Genomic DNA, 24,084 nt, shown 5'->3' with positions numbered 1-24,084 from the left:
TAAACAAATCTAAAGCAGAGGAATGGATCAGTGAGCTGGAAGATAAAATGGTGAAATTAACTTCTGAAGAGCAGAATAAAGTAAAAAGAATGGAAAGAACTGAGGATAGTTTCAGAGACCGCTGGGACAATATCAAACACACCAACATTCGAGTTATAGGGATCCCAGAAGAAGAGAAAAAGAAGGATATGAGAAAATTTTCAAAGAGATTATAGTTGAAAATTTCCCCAGCATGGAAAAGGAAATAGTGAATCAAGTCTAAGAGGCACAAAGAGCCCCATACTGGATAAACCCAAGGAGAAATATGCCAAGACACATACTAATCAAACTAACAAAGACTAAACACAAAGAAAAAATATTAAAAGCAGCCAGGGAAAAGCAACAAGTAACATACAAGGGAAGCCCCATATGTTTAACAGTTGATCTTCCAACAGAAACTCTGCAGGCTAGAAGGGAATGGAAGGATGTATTTAAAGTACTAAAAGGGAAAAATCTACAACCAAGATTGCTGTACCCAGCAAGGATCTTATTCAGAATTGATGGAGAAATAAAAAGCTTTACAGACAAGCAAAAGTTAAGAGAATTCAGTACCACCAAACCAGCTTTACAGCAAATGTTAAAGGGACTTATATAGTCAAGAAATACAAAAGAAGAAAAAAGATCTACAAAATTGACCTCAAACAATTTAAAAATGGCAATAGGAACATATATATCAATAATTACTTCAAATGTAAATGGATTAAATGCTCCAACCAAAAGACACAGACTAGCTGAATGGATCCAAAAACAAGATCCATATATACGCTGTCTTCAAGAAATGCACTTCAGACCTAAAGACACATATAGACTGAAAGTGACAGGATGAAAAAATATATTCCATGCAGATGGGAAGCAAAAGAAAGCTGGAGTAGCAATCCTCATGTCACACAAAATAGACCTTAAAATAAAGAATATTGCAAGAGATAAGGAAGGACACTACATAATGATCAAGGGATCAGTCCAAGAGGAAGACATAGCAATTGTAAATATCTGTGCACCCAACATAGGAGCACCTCCATACACAAGACAAGCACTAACAGACATAGAGGAGAAATTGACAGTAACACAATAATAGTAGGAGACTTTAACACCCCACTCACACCAATGGACAGATCATCAAAACAAAATTAATAAGGAAACACAAGTCTTAAATGATACAGTAGATGAGATAGATCTCACTGATATCTTTAGGACATTCCATCCAAATGCAGAAGAATACAAGTGCACATGGAACATCTCCAGGATAGACCACATCTTAGGTCACAAATCAAACCTCAGTAAATTTAAGAAAATTAAAATCATATCAAGTATCTTCTCCGACCACAATGCTATGAGACTAGATATCAATTAACAAGAAAAAGCTATAAGAAACACAGGGGAGATTAAACAATGCGTTTCTAAATAACCAGCAGGTTACTGAAGAAGTCAAAAGGGAAATTAAAAAAATTTCTAGAAACAAATGACAAAACACGACAAAACCTATGGGATGCAACAAAAGCAGTTAACAGGGAAGTTTATAGCAATACAATCCTACCTCAAGAAACAAGAAAAACATCGAATAGACAACCTAACTTTACACCTAAAACAACTGGAAAAAGAACAAAAAACCGCCAAAGTTAGTAGATGGAAAGAAATCAGAAAGATCCAAGCAGAAATAAATGAAAAAGAAATGAAAGAATAAAGATTAATACAACTAAAAGTTGGTTCTTTGAGAAGATAAACAAAATTGACAAATCCTTAGCCAGACTCATCAAGAAAAAAAGAAGAATCAAATCAACAAAATTAGGAATGAAAAAGGAGAGGTTACAACAGACAATGCAGAAATACAGAGGATTATAAGAGACTATTATGAACAACAATATGGCAATAAAATGGATATCCTGGAAGAGATGGACAGATTCTTAGAAAAGTTCAATCTTCCAGGACTGAACCAGGAAGAAACAGAAATTATGAACAACCCAATTACAAGCACTGGAATTGAAGCTGTGATCAAAAATCTCCCAAAGAACAAAAGCCCAGGACCAGATGGCTTCACAAGAAAATTCTCTCAAACATTTAGAGAAGAGCTAATGCCTATCCTTCTAAATCCTTCAAGAAACTGCAGAGGAAGGAATACCTCCAAACTCATTCTACAAGGCCACCATCACCCTAATACCAAAACCAGACGAAAACAACACAAGAAAACTACAGGCCACTATCACTGATGAACATAGATGCAAAAATCCTCAACAAAATTTTAGCAAACAGAATTCAGCAACACATCAAAAAGCTCATACACCATGATCAAGTTGGGTTTATTCCAGGAATGCAAGGATTCTTCAATATACACAAATCAATCAATGTGGTACACCATATTAACAAATTGAAAGATAAAAACCATAATGTAATCTAAATAGATGCAGAAAAAGCCTTTGACAAAATTCAGCACCTATTTATGATTAAAACTCTTCAAAAAATGGGCATAGAAGGTACCAACCTCAACATAGTAAAGGCAATATATGATAAGCCTGTAGCAAACAGAATTCTCAATGGTGAAAAACTGAAAGCATTCCCCCTAAGATCAGGAACAAGACAAGGGTGTCCACTTTCACCATTATTCAACATAGTTCTGGATGTCCTAGCTACAACAATCAGAGAAGAAAACTAAAAGGAATCCAGGTCAGAAAAGAAGTAAAGCTCTCACTGTTTACAGATGACATGATACTATACATAGAAAACCCTGAAGATAGTATCAGAAAATACTAGAGCTAATCAGTGAATTTAGCAAACTTGCGAGATACAAAATCAATACACAGAAATCACTTGCATTTCTATATACTAACAATGAAAAATCAGAAGGAGGAATTAAGGAATCAATCCCATTCACCATTGCAACAGAAATAATTAAATATCTAGGAATAAACTTACCTAAGCAGACAAAAGAACTGTTCACAGAAAATTGTAAGACACTAATGAAAGAAATCAAAGACAACATAAACAGATGGAGAGATACTCCATGTTCCTGGGTACGAAGAATCAATATTGTGAAAATGACTATACTACCAAACGCAATCTACAGATTCAATGCGATCCCTATCATTACCATTGACATTTTTCACAGAACTGGAACAAAACAATCTCACAATTCATATAGAAACAAAAAGACCCTGAATAGCCAAAGCAGTCTCGAGAAAGAAGAATGGAGCTGGAGGAATCAACCTTCTTGACTTCAGATTATACTACAAAGCTATAGTCATCAAGACAGTATAGTACTGGCACAAAAACAGAAATACAGACCAACGGAACAAGGTAGAAAGCCCAGAAGTAAACCCATGCACTTATGGGTACCTTATTTTTGACAGAGGAGGCAAGAATATACAATGGAGCAGAGATAGCCTCTTCAATAAATGGTTCTGGGAAAAGTGGACAGCTACATGTAAAAGAATGAAATTTGAATACTTCCTAATACCATACACAAAGATAAACTCAAAATGGTTTAAAGACCAGAAACTATAAAACTCTTAAAGGAAAACATAGGAAGAACACTCAGTGACATAAATCAAAGCAAGATCCTCTTTGACCCACCTCCTCAGTTCAGTTCAGTTCAGTTGCTCAGTCGTGTCCGACTCTTTGCGACGCCATGAATTGCAGCACGCCAGGCCTCCCTGTCCATCACCAACTCCCGGAGTTCACTCAGACTCACATCCATCAAGTCAGTGATGCCATCCAGCCATCTCATCCTCTGTCATCCCCTTCTCCTCCTGCCCCCAATCCCTCCCAGCATCAGAGTCTTTTCCAGTGAGTCAACTCTTCACATGACCCACCTCCCTAGAGCAATGGAAATAAAAACAAAAGTAAACTAGTGGGACCTGATTCAACTTAAAAGCTTTTGCACAGCAAAGGAAAGTATAAGTAAAGTGAAACCCTAACCCTCAGAATGGGAGAAAATCATAGCAAATGAAGCAACTGACAAAGGATTAATTTCTAAAATATACAAGCAGCTCACACAACTCAATGCCAGAAAAACAACGCAATCAAAAAGTGGGGAAAAGACCTAAACAGACATTTCTCCAAAGAAGTCATACAGATGGCTAACAAACACATGAAAAGATGCTGAACATCGCTCATTATTCAGTTCAGTCGCTCAGTCGTGTCTGACTTTTTGGGACCTCATGAATTGCAGCACACCAGGCCTCCCTGTCCATCACCAATTCCTGTAGTGCACCCAAACTCATATCCATCAAGTCGGTGATACCATCCAACCATCTAATCCTCTGTCGTCCCCTTCTCCTCCTGCCCCCAATCCCTCCTAGCATCAGTCTTTTCCAGTGAGTCAACTCTTCACATGAGGTGGCCAAAGTACTGGAGTTTCAGCTGTAGCATCATTCCTTCCAAAGAACACCCTGGACTGATCTCCTTTAGAATGGACTGCTTGGATCTCCTTGCAGTCCAAAGGACTCTCAAGAGTCTTCTCCAACACCACAGTTCAAAAGCATCAATTCTTCGGCACTCAGCTTTCTTCACAGTCCAACTCTCACATCCGTACATGACCACTGGAAAAACCATAGCCTTGACTAGACGGACCTTTGTTGGCAAAGTAATGTCTCTGCTTTTCAATATGCTCTCTAGGTTGGTCATAACTTTCCTTCCAAGGAGTAAGCGTCTTTTCATTTCATGGCTGCAGTCACCATCTGCAGTGATTTTGGAGCCCCCAAAATAAAGTCTTACACTGTTTTCACTGTTACCCCATCTATTTCCCATGAAGTGATGGAACCAGATGCCATGATCTGGTTTTCTGAGTGTTGAGCTTTAACACGCTAATTATTAGATAAATGCAAATTAAAACTACAATGAGATATCAGATATCACCTCGCACCAGTTAGAATGGCCATCATCAAAAAGTTTACAAACAATAAATGCTGGAGAGGGTGTGGAGAAGAGGGAATGCTCTTGCACAGTTGGTGTGAATGTAAATTGATACAGCCACTATGGAAGATGGTATGGAGATTCCTTTAAAAACTAGGAATAAAACCACCATGTGATCCAGCAATCCCACTCCTAGGGATATACCCTGAGGAAACCAAAATTGAGAAAGACACATGTATCCCATTGTTCACTGCAGCACTATTGGCAGTAGCTAGAACCTGGAAGCAACCTGGATGTCCATCAACAGATGAATGGATAAAGAAGTTGTGGTACATATACACAATGGAATATTACTCAGCCATAAAAAGAACACATTTGAGTCAGTTCCAATCTGATGGATGGACCTAGAACCTACTATAGAGAATGAAATATTCAGAAAGAGAGACATAAATATCATATTCTAATGCATATATACGGAATCTAGAAAAATGGTACTGAAGAATTTATTTACAGGGCAGCAGTGGAGAAACAGACATAGAGAATAGACTTATGGACTTGAGGAGAGGGGAGGAGAGGGTGAAATGTATGGAAAGAGTAACCAGGAAACTTACATTACCATATGTAAAACAGATCAGTTCAGTTCAGTCACTCAGTTGTGTCCGACTCTCTTGTGACCCCATGAACCACAGCATGCCAGGCCTCCCTGTCCATCACCAACTTCCGGAGTCCACCCAAACCCATGTCCATCAAGTTGGTGATGCCATCCAACCATCTCATCCTCTGTTGTCCCCTTCTCCTGCCCTCAATCTTTCCCAGCATCAGGGTCTTTTCAAATGAGTCAGCTCTTTGCATCAGGTGGCCAAAGTATTGGAGTTTCAGCTTCAACATCAGTCCTTCCAATGAACACCCAGGACTGATCTCCTTTAGGATGGACTGGTTGGATCTCCTTCCAGTCCAAGGGACTCTCAAGAGTCTTCTCCAACACCACAGTTCAAAAGCATCAATTCTTCAGCGCTCAGCTTTCTTCACATTCCAACTCTCACATCCATACATGACCACTGGAAAAACCATAGCCTTGACTAGACGGACCTTTGTTGGTAAAGTAATGTCTCTGCTTTTGAATATGCTATCTAGGTTGGTCATAGCTTTCCTTCCAAGGAGTAAGCATCTTTTAACTTCATTGCTGCAATCACCATCTGCAGTGATTTTGGAGCCCAGAAAAATAAAGTCGGCCACTGTTTCCACTGTTTCCCCATCTATTTTCCATGAAGTGATGGGACCAGATGCCATGATCTTTGTTTTCTGAATGTTGAGCTTTAAGCCAATTTTTTCACTCTCCTCTTTCACTTTCATCAAGAAGGTCTTTAGTTCCTCTTCACTTTCTGCCATAAGGGTGGTGTCATCTGCATATCTGAGGTTATTGATATTTCTCCCAGCAATCTTGATTCCAGCTTGTGCTTCCTCCAGCCCAGCGTTTCTCATGATGTACTCTGCATATAAGTTAAACAAGCAGGGTAACAATATACAGCCTTGACGTACTCCTTTTCCTATTTGGAACCAGTCTGTTGTTCCATGTCCAGTTCTAACTGTTGGTTCCTGACCTGCATACAGATTTCTCAAGAGGCAGGTCAGGTGGTCTGGTATTCTAATCCCTTCAGAATTTTCCACAGTTTGTTGTGATCCACACAGTCAAAGGCTTTGGTGTAGTCAATAAAGCAAAAGTAGATGTTTTTCTGGAACCCTCTGTCTTTTTCGATGATCCAGTGGATGTTGGCAATTTGAGCTCTGGTTCCTCTGCCTTTTCTAAATCCAGCTTGAACATCTGCAAATTCATGGTTCACGTACTGTTGAAGCCTGGCTTGGAGGGTTTTGAGCATCACTTTACTAGTGTGTGAGATGAGTGCATTTGTGTGGTAGTTTGAGCATTCTTTGGCATTGCCTTTCTTTGGGATTGGAATGAGAACTGACCTTTTCCAGTCCTATGACCACTGCTGAGTTTTCCAAATTTGCTGGCATATTGAGTGCAGCACTTTCACAGCATCATCTTTTAGGATTTGAAATAGCTCAAGTGGAATTCCATCACCTCCACTAGCTTTGTTCATAGTGATTCTTCCTAAGACCCACTTGACTTCACATTGCAGGATGTCTGGCTCTAGGTGAATAATGACACCATTGTTGTTATCTGGGTCACGAAGATCTTTTTGTATAGTTCTTCTGTGTTTTCTTGCCACCTCTTCTTCCTGTCTTCGCCTTCTGTTAAGTCCATACTGTTTCTGTCCTTTATTGTGCCCATCTTTGTGTGAAATGTTCCCCTAATATGTCGAATATTCTTGAAGAGATCTCTAGTCTTTCCCATTCTATTGTTTTCCTCTACTTCTTTCCATTGGTCACTGAGGAAAGCTTTCTTTTCTCTCCTTGCTATTCTTTAGAACTCTGCTTTCAAATTTGTCTTTTTTCCTTTTCTCCTTTGTCTTTCGTTTTTCTTCTTTTTTCAGCTAATTTGTAAGGCCTCCTTAGACAACCATTTTGCCTTTTTGGATTTCTTTTTCTTGGAGATGGTCTTGATCACTGCCTCCTGTACAGTGTCCGAAACCTCCGTCCATAGTTCTTCAGGCACTCTGTCTATTAGATCTAATCCCTTGAATCTATTTGTGACTTCCATATATTTGTAAGAGATTTCATTTAGGTCATTCCTGAATGGTCTAGTGGTTTTCCCTACTTTCCTCAGTTTAAGTCTGACTTGGGGCTTCCCTCATAGCTCAGTCAGTAAAGAATCTGCCTTCAGTGCAGGAGCCGTGGGTTCGACTCCTGGGTTGGGAAGATCACCTGGAGAAGGAAATGACAACCCACTCCACTATTCTTACCTGGAGAATTCCATGGACGACGCAGAGTCAGACACAACTGAGCAACTAACACTTTCATTTTCATTTTGCAATAAGGGGTTCATGATGTGGGCCACAGTCATCTCCCAGTGTTGTTTTTGCTGACTGTATAGAGCTTCTCTTATCTTTGGCTGCAAAGAATATAATCAGTCTGATTTTGGTATTGATTATCTGGTGATCCCCATACGTAGAGTCTTCTCTTTTGTTGTTGGAAGAGGGTGTTTGCTGTGACCAGTGCATTCTCTTGGCAAAACTCTGTTAGCCTTTGCCCTGTTTCATTTTCTAGTCGAAGGCCAAATTTGCCTGTTACTCCAGGTATCTCTTGACTTCCTACTTTTGCATTCCAGTCCCTTATAATGAACATCTTTTTTGGGTGTTAGTTCTAGAAGGTCTTGTAGGTCTTCATCAAACCATTCAACTTCAGCTTCTTCAGCATTACTAGTTGGGGCATAGACCTGGATTACTGTGATATTGGGCTGCCCTTATAGCTCAGTTGATTTATCATCTGCCTGCAATGCAGGAGTCCCGGTTCAATTCCTGGATTGGGAAGATCCCCTGGAGAAGGAAATGGCAACCCACTCCAGTATTCCTGCCTGGAGAATCCCATGGACAGTAGATCCTGGTAGGATGGCGAGAGTTGGACACAACTTAGCGACTAAACCACCACCATCACTACCACTGTGATACTGAATGATCTGCCTTGAAAACGAACAGAGATCATTCTGTTGTTTTTGAGATTGCATCCAAGTACTACATTTTGGACTCTTTTGTTGACTATGAGGGCTACTCCATTTCTTCTAAGGGATTTTTGCCCACAGTAATAGATACAATGGTCATCGGAGTTAAATTCACCCACTACAGTCCATTTTAGTTCACTGGTTCGTGAAATGTCAATGTTCACTCTTGCCATCTCCTGTTTGACCACTTCTAATTTACTTTGATTCGTGGACCTAACATTCCAGGTTCCTATGCAGTATTGCTCTTTACAGCATTGGACTTTCCTTCCATCACCAGTCACATCCACAACTGGGCGTTATTTTTTCTTTGTCTCTGTCTCTTCATTCTTTCTGGAGTTATTTCTCCACTGATTTCCAGTAGCATATTGGGCACCTACCGACCTGGGGAGTTCATCTTTCAATGTCATATCTTTTTGCCTTTACATATTGCTTATGGGCTTCTCAAGGCAAGACTACTGAAGTGATTTGCCATTCCCTTCTCCGGTGGACCACATCCGACCGTCTTGGGTGACCTACACAGCATGGCTCATAGTTTCATTGAGTTAGACAAGGCTGTGGTCCATGTGATCAGATTAATTAGTTTTCTGTGATTGTGGTTTTCATTCTTTCTGCCCTCTGCTGGATACAGATAAGAGACTTCCTGATAGGAGAGACTGACTGAGGGGGAAACTGGGTCTTATTCAGATGTGTGAGGCCGTGCTCAGTAAATCTTTAATCCGGTTTTTTGTTGATGGGTGGGGCTGTGTTTCCTCCCTGTTTTTTGACCTGAGGCCAAACTATGGTGGAAGTAATGGAGATAATGGGTGACCTCCTTCCAAACATCCCCTGCAGTCAGTGCCCACCCTGCAGCAGGCCACCGCTGACCCACGCCTCCGCTGGAGACTCCTGGACACTCTCGGGCAAGTCTGGGGCAGTCTCTAGCTGAAAAATGGCAGAACTGAGTTTTTAAGCATTGTGCTATAATGCCTCTTAATGTAAATGTTTAAGTTTTTTGATGTACTAAGTGGCCGTTCCATGTGGTTCAAACAGTTGTCAGAAAACAGAAGATCTAAGAAGTATTAAGTACATATATGAGGCAACAGATTAATAATGGATTTCTAAAGGAACTTTAAAATGGATCTAGTCTGTGTGTATGTGTTTGGAGATAAAGTAGGTATTGCAACTAGTCCAGTTTCCATATCCTCTGAGCTCCCCTCCCACTTGATTAAAGAAAAAGATACCTTTTATAGATGCTGAACTTACTATAGCACAGTCTCTAAGAGGGTAAAGATCTCTAAGTGACAAGCAAAAGGACAGTTGAAGTTGCTGGTTTTGGTGATTAATCACATCACCAGCAATCTGCCCATGGATTGATCATCTTAACTTTGGTTGTACATATTTTTTGTTAAGAGTAAAGTATAATTTCATGCCCTAGGATGCCCAAAATGAACTTTGTTAAGATGATTTTAATTTGGCAATGAAGGTTGTTACTTAATTCTTGATAAAAGAAGCAACTTACTAAGAAGCTGTTGTTCAGTCACTAAGTTGTGTCCGACTCTTTGTGACCCCATGGACTGCAGTACCCCAGACCTCTGTATCCCTTAGTTGTTATAACTGAGAAGCTTGGGTATGCCCAGAAACTTGGGTATGCCCAGATATTAATAAATGTAAGCCAGAATTGACACAATCACAAGAAGTTTGTCCATTGTTGGAGAACTTTTAAATACACCAGTTAATAAGAGGTAGGTAAATAACTTAATTTGAAGTATTAGATATCTAATATACACATATGAAGCACATGCATATTTGAATATTGCTTTTGTGAATAGTATGTAGCCTTAGTTGCTGCACTGTGCCGTGAGGTACCATGGAACTCTAGTGAATCAGAGGAATACCTTTGGATATTCTAAATTTTTATGAGAAACACAGTGACACTTAACATTTCAGATACCACAGAATCATTCATTACCACAGAACTGAAATAGTTCATAATTTGACCACTAGATTGCACTGTGTTTTTTTCAATTACATATTTTGTCTAAGTGAAATAAAGATATTTTCTTTAAACTTATGTGTGCCTTGGCACACCTCCCCTCCCAAATTACTATTAACTTGTTTGGATCTAACTATTTGGTAAAGAAAACTGTTGGGTATTGCTTTTGGCTTATGCTATGTACTGAAAAGGTTTTGGAAACTGTGTTATAAAGCAAATGTCAGCTAATTTCAGTGTTGTACAGACTTTGTTCTCTGATCATGAAACAATTAAATGAGAAATCAGTGAATGAGAAAGTTACCAAAATCTCATAATTGTTGGGGAAAAGTAAGCACTTCTCAATACTTTGAGCATCAAGAAATCCTAATGGAAGTTAACTAACACCAATATATGACCAATAGGAAGATGTTACATGTCAGAACCTGTGGAATTGAAGAGTTACCTTTATAGGAGAAATTTATAGCAGGTAGAGGGGAATGAACAGAATTTAAAAGACATGTTAATTCATATGTAGCATTATTTTTTAAAAATATTAGTACATTACTTCCCTGCATAGTATAGATCCCCTGGAGAAGGGAATGGCTACCCACTCCTGTATTCTTGCCTGGAGAATTCTATGGATAGAGGAGACTGGCGGGCTACAGTCCATGGGGTTGCAAAGAATTGGACACGACCGAGCAACTAACACTTTCACTTTCACATCACTTAGTTTTTACTGCATGACAATACTCTTGAGAGTCCATTGGCTAGCAAGGAGATCAAACCAGTCAATCCTAAAGGAAATCAACCCTGAATATTCATTGTAAAGATTAATGCTGAAGCTCCAGTACTTTGGCCACGTGATGTGAAGAGCCAGCTCATTGGAGAGGACACTGATGCTGGGAAAGATTGAGGGCAGGAGAAGAAGGGGGCGACAGAGGATGAGATGGTTGGATGGCATCACCAATTCAATGGACATTAGTTTGACCAAACACTGGGACATAGTGAAGGACAGGGAAGCCTGACATGCTTCTTCTATCCATGGGGTTTCAGAGTCGGACATGACTTAATGACCGAACAACAATGAACCACTCCGAAGCCTAGTGGCTTATTAACAAAATAGCCATTTTATTCCACTGACAATTCTTTGGGTTGGCAGAGTGGTTCTTCTGGTCTGGGCCAGTTCACCTGATCTCTGCTTGGGCTCCTTCACTCAGCTCTGGTCAGCTGGTGGGTTAGCTAGTGACTGGATGATCTAAGATGGTCTCATAGAAGTTTCTTACTGTTGACTGAGACCTTAGTTGTCTTCCACATAGCCTCATCCTGCAACAGGCAAGCTCACAGTTGTTCACCTGGTGGCTCTAGAATTAACATAAGCAGCAAGAGAGGACATGCTTGGATGTGGAGAAGCTTTTCAAGTTCATTTACTAAACTCAAGTCCATTGTCAGAGCAAGTTACATGGTCATACCTGGAATAAATACAGGACCAGATTATCCAGAGTCATGGATATGGGAAGGGGAATGATAATCATTTTCTAAAACAACCATAATTTGAATATGAACAATTTTATGCCAGTAAATTTGAAAACTTAGGTGAAACAAACAATTTCTCAGTGGGGAAATTTAAAATAATTTACCCAGCTTACTTAAGAAGAAATTTAAAAATCTGAATAGATTTTAAAACAATTAATTAAATCAGTAACTAAAAGTGTAACCTCTCTTATCGCCCTGAATAGAAAAAGTACTCACAGAGAGAACTCCAGCAAACATTCAAGGGACTGACAATTTCAGCCTTAATGATTTCAGAGAAGGTAGAGGGAACATTTCTCAACTCATTTTATAAGGTTAACAAACCATAACACCAAGTACCAGGCAAAGACAGCATGAGAAAAGATGTATATAAGCCAGTTTCACTTATGAACATATGTGGGAAAAAATCCCTCATAAAGTATTATTAAATTGAATCCAGTAATGAATATACATACATATTTAAATTCCAAGACAGGTTTATCCCAGGTTATAAGTTGAACATTAAAAAGTTCTGAGTTTAACATTAAAAACTCACAATTTACCACATTTATAAATGAAAGGAGAAAATTATGTGGCCATTTCAATCGATTTTTTTAAAAAGCACAGTTTAATAAAATTGAGCACCTATGTGTGTCTGAAAAAGAAAAAGAAACTTTAGCAGATTAGAATTAGAAAGGAGCTTCCTTACAGCAGACATAATATATAATGGTAAAACGCTATCCTGGATCGGGCATCTGTGTACAGAGGAGGGTTTAGTCGTGCTTATGCTTTTGTATTACTTTTATGCCTGAAATACCTGGGAGAGTAGGAGGAATAGGGGGAGTAAGATCCCTGAAAGGCCTTCGGAAGCTTAATTATTCAGACTCTGGTAAAGTTAGAGAAAACAGAGGATGAAAATAGAACCAGGGTTAGAATAATTTTTGTTTTGTTTATCTGTCAAATCAGTCAACTTTATTGAAACTTTTTAAATGGCTTAAATTCCAAGAAGTGTTAAAAATTACCATATAATAGATGTTGTTGTGAGCTACACAGTCAAAGGCTTTCTTGTAGTCAGTGAAGCACAAGTAGATGTTTTTCTGGAATTCCCTTGCTTTCTCTATGATCCAACGAATATTGGCAATTTGATGTCAATTTTTTGGGCTCCAAAATCACTGCAGATGATGACTACAGTCATGAAATTAGAAGACAGTTACTTCTTGGAAAGAAAGCTATGACAAACCTAGACACTATATTAAAAAACAGAGACATTGCTTTCCCAACAAAGGTCCATATAGTCAAAAAAGCTATGGTTTTCCCAGTAGTCAGGTACAGATGTGAGAGTTGAACCATAAAAATAACTTGAATGTCAGAGAATTGATGGTTTAGAATTGTAGTGCTGGAGAAGACCCTTGGAGTCCTTTGGACAGCAGGGAGATCATACCAGTCAGTCCTAAATATCTGATGAATATTCATTGGAAGGACTGATGCTTGAAGCTGAAGCTCCAATACTTTGGCCACATGATGCCGAGAGCCAACTCATTGGTAAAGATCCTAATGCTGGGGAAGATTGGAAGCAAAAGGAGAAGAGGGCAGCAAAGGATGAGATGGTTAGATGGCATCACTCACTCCATGGACATGAACTTAAACTCCAGAAGATAGTGGAAGACAGGGAAGCCTGGTGTGCTGCAGTCCATGGGGTCACCGAGAGACAGACACAACTTAGTGACTGAATAACAAACAATAATGGATTTTAGGGTTAACTGTGTTGTAAGTCACAAAGTGAAAAGCGTACATTTTTAATTTGGAAAAAATTTCATACTTGCAGTTTGAAATTCAGAGTTTCAAGAATAGTACCAAAAACATACAGCACTCAGCACCCAGCTTCCTTGATTCTTGGCATTTTCCCATATTTGCCTTATTCTTACTTTCTCCCTGATAAATAAATATATATATTTATATAACCCCCCAACCAGTTAAGTTGTGGCATGGTGCCCCCTTACACCCTTAGTACATTATTTTCATATATCTTCCAGTGTAACCACAGTTCTTTTTTCAAGTTCACATAAATTTTTATCTAATCCATAGACTGTCACTCATACTTTGCTAGCTTTTTCCAATAATATTCTTTTATAAATCCAAGATCCAGTCTAGGATTAGACATTGCAATTAGTTATATCGTCTTTTAAGTCTCCTTTGATCCAGTAGTTCTTCAGTCTGTATCTTTCGTGACAGTGTATTTGAATATATAGACTGATTTTTTAATAGAATGGCCAATTTAGGTTTGTCTGACTTTTCTCAGATGGTTGTTATTACTACTATTATTTTGCCCAGGAGTACCACCAAGATGATACTGTTTTCTCAGTACATCGATGAGAAGGCATACTGTGTTGATTTTCATTTACTCTTTTTTCCTTTTAAACTGTATTTGAAATTTAAAAAAATTTCTTTTTCTTGGCCTGCAAGGAGATCAAACCTGTCAATCCTAAAGGAAATCAGTCCTGAATATTCACTAGAGGACTGATGCTGAATCTGAAGCTCCAATGCTTTGGCCACCTGATGCGAAGAACTGGCTCATTGGAAAAGACCCTGATGCTGGGAAAGATTGAAGGCAGGAGGAGAAGCAACTGATAGCTGATTCACTTTGCTGTATACCTGAAACTAACACAACATTGTAAATCAACTATCAGTTCAGTTCAGTCTCTCAGTCGTGTCAGACACTGCAACCCCATTGACTGCAGCACGCCTGACTTCCCTGTGCTTGCTCAAACTCATGTCCATCGAGTCAGTCATGCCATCCAACCATCTCATCCTCTGTTGTCCCCTTCTCCTCCCGCCTTCAATCTTTCCCAGCATCAGGGTCTTTTCCAGTGAGCCAGTTCTTCACATCAGGTGGCCAAAGTATTGGAGCTTAAGATTCAGTATCAGTCCTTCCAATCAGTGTTCAGGACTGATTTCCTTTAGGATGGACTGGTTGGATCTCCTTGCAGTCCAAGGGACTCTCAAGAGTCTTCCCCAACATCACAGTTCAAAAGCATCAATTCTTCGGCACTTAGCTTTCTTTATAGTTCAACTCTTACATCTGTACGTGACCACTGGAAAAACCATAGCTTTGACTAGATGGACCTTTGTTGGCAAAGTAATATCTCTGCTTTTGAATATGCTGTCTAGGTTGGTCATAGCTTTTCTTCCACGGAGCAAGCGTCTCTTGATTTCATGGCTGCAGTCACCATCTGCAGTGATTTTGGAGCCCCCCAAAATAAAGTCTGTCACTGTTTCCATTGTTTCCCCATCTATTTGCCATGAAGTGATGGGATCGGATGCCATAATCTTAGTTTTCTGAATGTTGAGTTTTAAGCCAACTTTTTCACTCTCCTCTTTCACTTTCATCAAGAGGCTCTTTAGTTCCTCTTCATTTTCTGCCACATGGGTCATGTCATCTACATATCTGAGGTTGTTGATATTTTCCCCGGCAGTCTTGATTCCAGCTTGTGCTCCATCCAGCCTGGCATTTTGCATGATACACTCTGCGTATGAGTTAAATAAGCATGATAACAATATACAGCCTTGACACACTCCTTTCCCGATTTGGAACCAGTCTGTTGTTCCATGTCCAGTTCTAACTGTTGGTTCTTGACCTGTGTAGGGATTTCTCAGGAGGCAGGTCAGGTGGTCTGGTATTCCCATTCTCTTTCAGAATTTTCCACAGTTTGTTGTGATCTGCATAGTCAAAGACTTTGGCATAGTCAATAAAGCAGAAATAGATGTTTTTCTAGAACTCTCTCTCTGTCTTTTTCAATGATCCAGTGGATGTTGGCAATTTGACCTCTGGTTCCTCTGCCTTTTCTAAATCCAACTTGAACATCTGGAAGTTCACAGTTCATGTACTTTTGAAGCCTGGCTTGGGGAATTTTGAGCATTACTTTACTAGTGTGTGAGATGAGTGCAGTTGTGCAGTAGTTTAATCATTCTTTGGCATTGCCTTTCTTTGGGATTGGAATGAAAACTGACCTTTTCCAGTCCTGTGGCCACTGCTGAGTTTTCCAAATTTGCTGGCATATTGAGTGCAGCACTTTCACAGCATCATCTTTTAGGATTTGAAATAGCTCAAGTGGAATTCCATCACCTTCCCTAGCTTTGTTCATAGTGAAGCTTCCTAAGGACCACTTGACTTCACATTCCAGGATGTCTGTCTCTAGATGAGTGATCACACCATTGTTGTTATCTGGGTCATGAAGATCTTTTTTGTATAGTTCTTCTGTGTTTTCTTGCCACCTCTTCTTCCTGTCTTCGCCTTCTGTTAAGTCCATTAGGTTTCTGTCCTTTATTGTGCCCATCTTTTCATGAAATGTTCCCTTGGTATCACTAATTTTCTTGAAGAGATATATTTGCTGTTTAAGATTTTATTTTCCCCCATAGAGGCCATTACAGAATTTTGAGTAGAATTCCCTGAGTTATACATATTTTTCCTTTACTCGATTATAATCTTTGCCGTTTGATCAGGACATTTATCTGCCCAGTTTTCTCTCTGTAAATTAGTAAGTATTCTGTGGGGAGCCACTTGAGACTATAAAATATCAGTGCATTATTTTCATATTTGTGAGATGCATCAATTTGAAAATAATGTAGAATTAATTATTTGAGTACATACTAAAATGTGCTGTGATATAATTTGAAGTTGGTAATCTCTTAAGCATTAACATACATGTAAATATCTAGTTTAAACATTGTTACTTATACGTAGCGCAAAAGTAAATATCATGCATATAACCCAGTAAGCCTCATCTGTCTCTAGTTTTTCTAATTGATCTGAGTTTTAGCATCAGTATTAATACATCTTCAGTACCTTTCTGTTGTAATCAAACACTTGTGTAAATATTGAAGACCAGAAGGTAAAGCCTTGAAAGTTTTAAATTGAAAAGAATCTTAGATATCATAGTCTTTTTATCTGTTTTTACTTAATTCTGTAGACAAACTAAAAAAAAGAAAAATTGTCATTTACCCAGTTATATATTAGGTAAAATGGCACACTGCCATTACAAAGAGTTCAAATCCCATAAAATGTAGAAATAAGAGTTTAAAACTGAGGTAATAGCAAGTAGATGACATTTTTGCTAGTGAGTTCCCATTCCTGCACTCCCAATAAGTGGGATACATACAAATCTTAACATTTGAGCAATAAACCCTCATTAAGCTGGCTTCTTAAAAAATGCATTGCTTCAGGCAACCATTAGCAGTAAGTTGATGAAAGCTAGTATACTGGTTGAAATATATTTGCTAGACCTTTATAATAAGAGAAGGAAATCGCAACCTACTCCAGTATTCTTGCCTGGAGAATCCCAGGGACACAGGAGCCTGGTGGGCTGCCGTCTGTGGGGTCGCACAGAGTCGGACACAACTGATGCAACTTAGCAGCAGCAGCATAATAATTTAAAATTTGAATCTTTATTACAAATTAGGAAGCACAGTATTGGTGAAAACAGTTGCTGCCTAATAAATTGTGTCTGTGTAAGAGTGCTGGCCTTTAAACCAGTTAATTTTGTTACCAAATCCAGAATGTGGCCTGTCATTGATTTGTAATCAGTTCAGTTCAGTTCAGTTCAGTCGCTCAGTCATGTCCAACTCTTTGCGACCCCATGAATCGCAGCACACCAGGCCTCCCTGTCCATCACCAACTCCCGGAGTTTACTCAGACTCACGTCCATCGAGTCCGTGATGCCATCCAGCCATCTCATCCTCTGTCGTCCCCTTCTCCTCCTGCCCCCAATCCCTCCCAGCATCAGAGTCTTTTCCAATGAGTCAACTCTTCGCATGAGGTGGCCAAAGTACTGGAGTTTCAGCTTCAGCATCATTCCCTCCAGAGAAATCCCAAGGCTGATCTCCTTCAGAATGGACTGGTTGGATCTCCTTGCAGTCCAAGGGACTCTCAAGAGTCTTCTCCAACACCACAGTTCAAAAGCATCAATTCTTTGGCGCTCAGCCTTCTTCACAGTCCAACTCTCACATCCATACATGACCACAGGAAAAACCATAGGCTTGACTAGATGGACCTTTGTTGGCAAAGTAATGTCTCTGCTTTTGAATATGCTATCTAGGTTGGTCATAACTTTCCTTCCAAGGAGTATAAGTGTCTTTTAATTTCATGGCTGCAGTCACCATCTGCAGTGATTTTGGAGCCCCAAAAATAAAGTCTGACACTGTTTGCACTGTTTCCCCATCTATTTCCCATGAAGTGATGGGACCGGATGCCATGATCTTTGTTTTCTGAATGTTGAGCTTTAAGCCAACTTTTTCACTCTCCACTTGCACTTTCATCAAGAGGCTTTTGAGTTCCTCTTCATTTTCTGCCATAAGGGTGGTGTCATCTGCATATCTGAGGTTATTGATATTTCTCCCAGCAATCTTGATTCCAGCTTGTGCTTCTTCCAGTCCAGCGTTTCTCATGATGTACTCTGCATATAAGTTAAATAAGCAGGGTGACAGTATATAGCCTTGACGTACTCTTTTTCCTATTTGGAACCAGTCTGTTGTTCCATGTCCAGTTCTAACTGTTGCTTCCTGACCTGCATACAGGTTTCTCAAGAGGCAGGTCAGGTGGTCTGGTATTCCCATCTCTTTCAGAATTTTCCACAGTGTATTGTGATCCATACAGTCAAAGGCCTTGGCATAGTCAATAAAGCAGAAATAGATGTTTTTCTGGAACTCTCTTGCTTTTTTGATGATCCAGCAGATGTTGGCAATTTGATCTGTGGTTCCTCTACCTTTTCTAAAACCAGCTTGAACACGGAAGTTCACGGTTCAAGTATTGCTGAAGCCTGGCTTGGAGGATTTTGAGCATTACTTTACTAGCGTGTGAGATGAGTGCAATTGTGCGGTAGTTTGAGCATTCTTTGGCATTGCCTTTCTTTGGGATCGGAATGAAAACTGACCTTTTCCAGTCCTGTGGCCACTGCTGAGTTTTCCAAATTTGCTGGCATATTGAATGCAGCACTTTCACTGCATCATCTTTCAGGATTTGAAATAGCTCAACTGGAATTCATCCATATTATCCTTATAAAGAGATTTAGTGTTTATTTCACAGTTGGCTGATAAAGTTGAAACAATTTTAATGATGTTTTCATTAGCAACAGCTTTTAGAACTTAACTATTTTATTGGTTGTCTTTCAGAACAAAAGAGATGAACACTTACTGAAAAAAAGAAATGTTCCCCAAGAGGAAAGTTTAGAAGATTCAGATGTTGATGCTGATTTTAAAGCAGTAAGTTAACGTTGCTTATAAGGTGTTGTAAAAGTAATTTTTATAATAACTAGAGAACTTTATTCTCAATCTTAAGACTAATTTTACAATGATAATTAGGGTATATTGACTGTTTAACTTCAGTAAATACATTAATTAATGTAATTTTGCTATTAAACTCTGTGCTGAACTATCTTTTTTTCTTTTTAAGCAAAATGTAACACTAGAAGCTATATTGCAGGTATGTTATTATTTTAATATTCTCTTTTTGAAGTATTTTGAAATTGATTTTTTTTTTAAATTTCTGAAATTTACACTTGGTGTTGCAGAATGCCACAAGTGATAACCCAGTGGTCCAGTTGAGTGCTGTCCAGGCTGCAAGGTAAGGATGAATTTGTCCAGAGAATTATGTCACACCTGGTCTACAAGTAGTACATTGTTACTTTTGTTCATAGTTTGAAAGTTATAGCAGTTAATTTCTCATACTTCTTTTTCTAGAAAGCTTTTATCCAGTGACAGAAATCCACCAATTGATGACCTAATAAAATCTGGGATTTTACCAATTCTAGTGAAATGTCTAGAAAGGGATGATAAGTAAGTATGGATTTGACTCCCTGTTCACTTTTTTCAGCCAACTGAAAATTTGGGATTATTAAACTAATGGGTTCCATTGGGTTTTGCCTTATCACATTTTTCATTTGTCATGTATTTTAATGTAATTTTCTAAATACTGTGATAATACTCTGCAGACCTAAGTGCTTTTCTTTTTAGTTTATGAAGTATGTGTGTGTATTTTCTAGGAAAATTTTAACGTCTGTTTATTGTCTGTTCTAAATTGTCTCAAACATTTATAGTCTTCCTTTGTTAGTTGGCTTTTTCGTCAGTAATGTTTTAAAACAACCCAAATAGTGTTTGAGTCATTCTTTGCTTATGAGTCTATATATAGATTAACCTCATGACTTGAGTCAACATGAATGGTTTCCAGAACTGAGTAGCTCTTTCTTTCCCTGGGAATATTCCAGCTGATCCACTGATACTCTGTGAAGTCTTTAACAGAACTCCAGCCATGATTAGTTGTCTATCATCATGGTTTTTATTTGTGGTAAATTAAAAATAAGAGGGCAGATTATAATTTCCCAAAATAGAAAGAGAAAAACACCACTTGGTGTGTTTTGAGGTACTGGCCCCATTTCTACTAGTGTTTGGAGAGATCTTGGTGTGCTAGATCTTAAACCTCATCAGTTTGAGTTAACTGGGTAGAATGTAAGTCTGAACCCCAAAATACATTGAAACAGAGGCTCATTTTTCTTTTAAGGAGCATTTAGACTAAAACTTGGGGGTATTTTGCTAAATATTGTCTATGAGATTTTCAGGTGACTAGATTAAAATAGTAGCATTATAAATGTTTCCACTAAGAGTTTTTATTATTTTAAAATAGTTCATTCTTTTTCTATTACGTGCCACAACCATCTCTCCAAAAGCCCTTAACACTTTTTAAATACTATCATATATATTTTCTATAAGATTTATTTAAGCAAAAATAAGTTTTATTTTAGTTATAAAAAAAATATTGCCTCTACCTTTAGGGCCCCCTTTCTTTTTGGCTCGAGCTGCTTTTCTTTTTTCTTCTTTTCTTTTCCATTTATTTATTTATTTTGCATTTTTGTCTTTGTCATGGGCTCATTTGTATGGGTGTGTCTGTGAAATGTAGCTTGTATATATAACAGAAGAGTATGCTGAAATATATACAGACATGTGTAACTACCACTGAAGGTAAAAATAGAAAATTTTCAATGGTTTCAGTCTGACTTAATCGATTTGTTATGGGAAATTGTGTCATAATATAAAAGACCGAGACTGGAGCCGAATAGACCTTGGTTTAAATCTAGGGTTTGCGGCTGACCTAAACCCAAATAGCATTTGATGCTTAGGTACCTAATCTATAAAATGTAGGTGGTTGCAAGGAATGAAAATAATATATACAAAATACCACATAATACCAAGCATATAATAAATGTTTTTTATTGTTTACTTACTGCGCTCATTTTATTACTTATTTTCTCTATCTTATCTCTCTCTTTTTAAATTATATCTTAGAAGACTTTCCCTAGCTTTGTAATTGTATTTTCTACATCTTTCTGTTTTCTCATTTCAGGCCCTCATTGTCAGTATTTTGCCAAATCATCTGTCCTAGTTTAATAACTCTTTCTCCTTCCAGTCTGAAACAACATAAACTATCTCATCATCTTTGATCTTATCATTCCTTTATTTCTCCTCAACTTTGATACCCTCTTATTTCTTGCCTTTTGCCAAAGTTCATCATGTATTGATAGTTCTTGTCTGCTACTTCATTGTCTGGTCTGTTCCATCTTTTTAACCTCACTGCTTGCTATTATCACTGACATTTTTTCTTCTTAAAACCTTTTCCTTCTCTGATCTCTCTAATCTTTTGGTATTAACAACCTCACTCTGTTTCTTTGATATTTATAGAGTTTCTTCTAAGTTCCTAACCTTTGGCTTTCCTTGGTTTTTGCCCATTCCCACCTCCTCCCACCTTGGCATTCTGTTTGAAAAGAAATGATGTTTTTCAGCTATCTACCCTAACTTAACATAGATAATTTCTTCTTAACAGATTTTTCCTCCATCAGCCTTTGACCGTTTTTATCTCTTCTTCATGGACTTCAACATTGTTTTCTTTACTTCACTTTTCAGTAGCACTCTACCCTTGGTATGTCTGTAGAATGAATTCTAAGTCCTGAAGCCTGAGATTTGAGTCCCGCTCCACACACACCACATTGTGACTTGCCCTTGCAGTTCTACCCCGTGTCACAGCGTTGCGTACCTTCTTGGCTTCAGCTCTCGTGGTCTCTATGTTGTCACCTGCACGCATCATGATCATCCCAGCCATGGTGGTTTTATTTGTATTTCCAGTTGTCAGTGCCTTTCTTTCTTTATCACTCTTGGAAAACCTAGTTCAGTTTTCACTTTCTTTGTGAAGTCTTCCATCACCATTCCGGGTTATAATGATCTTATCCTTTCAGCAAAATTATGTAGCCTTGTAATATCACTGGTATGTGAAGCAGGTGATGTAGTGGAGTCAGAGCTTTAAGACCTGTCTAGAGGTTGTGGCAGTGATTCAAATGAGATGATGAGGGCTTCAGCTACCACAGTGATATTTTGGATGTCACTATAAATATAAAAAATATTTAAGAGGTAAAATTGATATGACATATTGGTTAGATATCTGTGGGAGAGAAAGGGGTCAAGGAAAATAATGACTGGCTAAATGTTGCAATACCAATGAACCTGAAGAAGTGAGTTTATATTGACTGACTTTGAGAGCAAATGAGACATTCAAGTGGAAGATATTCAACAGGCAGTTGGACGTAATGAGGCGAAATTCAAGGACAAGGTAAAGGAGATAACCATGTAATCTGTGGGTCTTAAATGGTAGTTATGTGTCTAAAGATTTTTTTTGTTTGTTTTTTACAGTCCTTCATTACAGTTTGAAGCTGCATGGGCATTAACTAATATAGCATCAGGAACCTCTGCACAGACTCAAGCTGTTGTACAGTCTAGTAAGTAAATTAATTTATTTACTTGCTGGACCTTCTGTCATTTGTATGAAATGTGCTGAACAGGAAAATCTGTAGAGACAGAGAACAGAGTAAATGGTTGCCTAGGGCTGGGGGAGAAGGTAAGAGGATTTTCTGGGTATGGGATTTCTTTTGGGGGCAGTAGAAATGTTGTCAAATTAGATTGTGGTGATGACTACACAACTCTGTATAAACTCTTAAGAACCTTTGAATTATACACTTAAACAGATAAATTATATCTCAGTAAAGCTGTTAAAAGTTTGAGTCAATTTTAATTTAAACATTCAATAATACAGGTCGTGCAGAGATACAGCTAAAAATCCTAGAGGTAGTATACAACATACTGAAATTTTAGGAAAAAGTGATCTGCCTTATACTTAGTTCTCACCTGAAATGAATATGATACCAGTCTTTTGGAATTTGAGTTAGTTCATAAATTATGTGTAGAGTAAGAAGTATAATGATAAATTATCTTGAAATATAAGGTAGGCTTGATATGGGTATAATCAGTTCTTTAATCCCATATCAACAATTGGAATCATATTGACTAAAGTATTCTAAGGTAGAAACCTTTTTTTAATGAATTGCAGGAAAAGCATCATGCTGTTGTTTTCATTTAATATAATCGCAGTTCTAGGTACTGTCAATAAGTCTGTTGCTTGAGACTAGGGGAAACAGTAAAATGTAGCATATTTAGGGTAAAGGTATTTGCTACATTTATTCATTCACTGAACTATAATTGAGCAACTCTAGTGTACCAAACTCTGTGTATATTTCATCAACTTATTTAGGCTGAAACCTGTGAACTCTTCAACATTTTGCAGTATAAATGTTAGTTTTTCTTTCTTATAGATGCCGTACCTCTTTTTCTAAGACTTCTCCATTCACCACATCAGAATGTTTGTGAACAAGCAGTATGGGCTTTGGGAAACATTATAGGTAAGTTGAAATTAGGTTTGAAAACACTCCAATTAAGTATCTTAATTAACTTTTTTCCTACATTGGCCATTACATACTATGTTTCCTCTAATTGTAATGTGGGTTGACTATCTTCTTGCTTCATAAATATTAACTTAAGATTGTACCTCTTTAGATGGATATGCAATTTGTTATCCAGGACTGGTAGGTTAAATTTGTGTTCCCCAAATCAAAATTTGGAGAATTAGCAACAGTTGATGCCCTTGACTGATGGTGAGGAAACATAGAACATCAGTGTCCCAACATGAGCCATTGCATACATTTCAGACTTTCTCATCCTGAATGTAATTTTTTTTTAAATACAATTTTCATTT

General features: G+C 38.2%; 1 protein-coding gene across 2 annotated transcripts in view; it reads left to right on the top strand.

Moving 5' to 3' along the window:
- Window positions 1–24,084, top strand: part of KPNA3 (karyopherin subunit alpha 3) — a 97,958-nt gene that overhangs the window by 53,003 nt on the left and 20,871 nt on the right. For both annotated transcript variants that reach the window (XM_061434646.1, XM_061434647.1), the window contains exons 3-8: window positions 19,128–19,217; window positions 19,408–19,437; window positions 19,526–19,578; window positions 19,695–19,790; window positions 22,689–22,774; window positions 23,645–23,731. In XM_061434646.1, the coding sequence (XP_061290630.1) occupies window positions 19,128–19,217; window positions 19,408–19,437; window positions 19,526–19,578; window positions 19,695–19,790; window positions 22,689–22,774; window positions 23,645–23,731 (442 nt within the window). The remainder of the gene's footprint in view (window positions 1–19,127; window positions 19,218–19,407; window positions 19,438–19,525; window positions 19,579–19,694; window positions 19,791–22,688; window positions 22,775–23,644; window positions 23,732–24,084) is intronic.

Source organism: Bos javanicus, chromosome 12, assembly GCF_032452875.1.
Source record: "Bos javanicus breed banteng chromosome 12, ARS-OSU_banteng_1.0, whole genome shotgun sequence".
NCBI lineage: Eukaryota > Metazoa > Chordata > Mammalia > Artiodactyla > Bovidae > Bos > Bos javanicus.
Note: the sequence above shows the minus strand (reverse complement) of the source record. Positions and strands in the feature narration are given on the sequence as shown.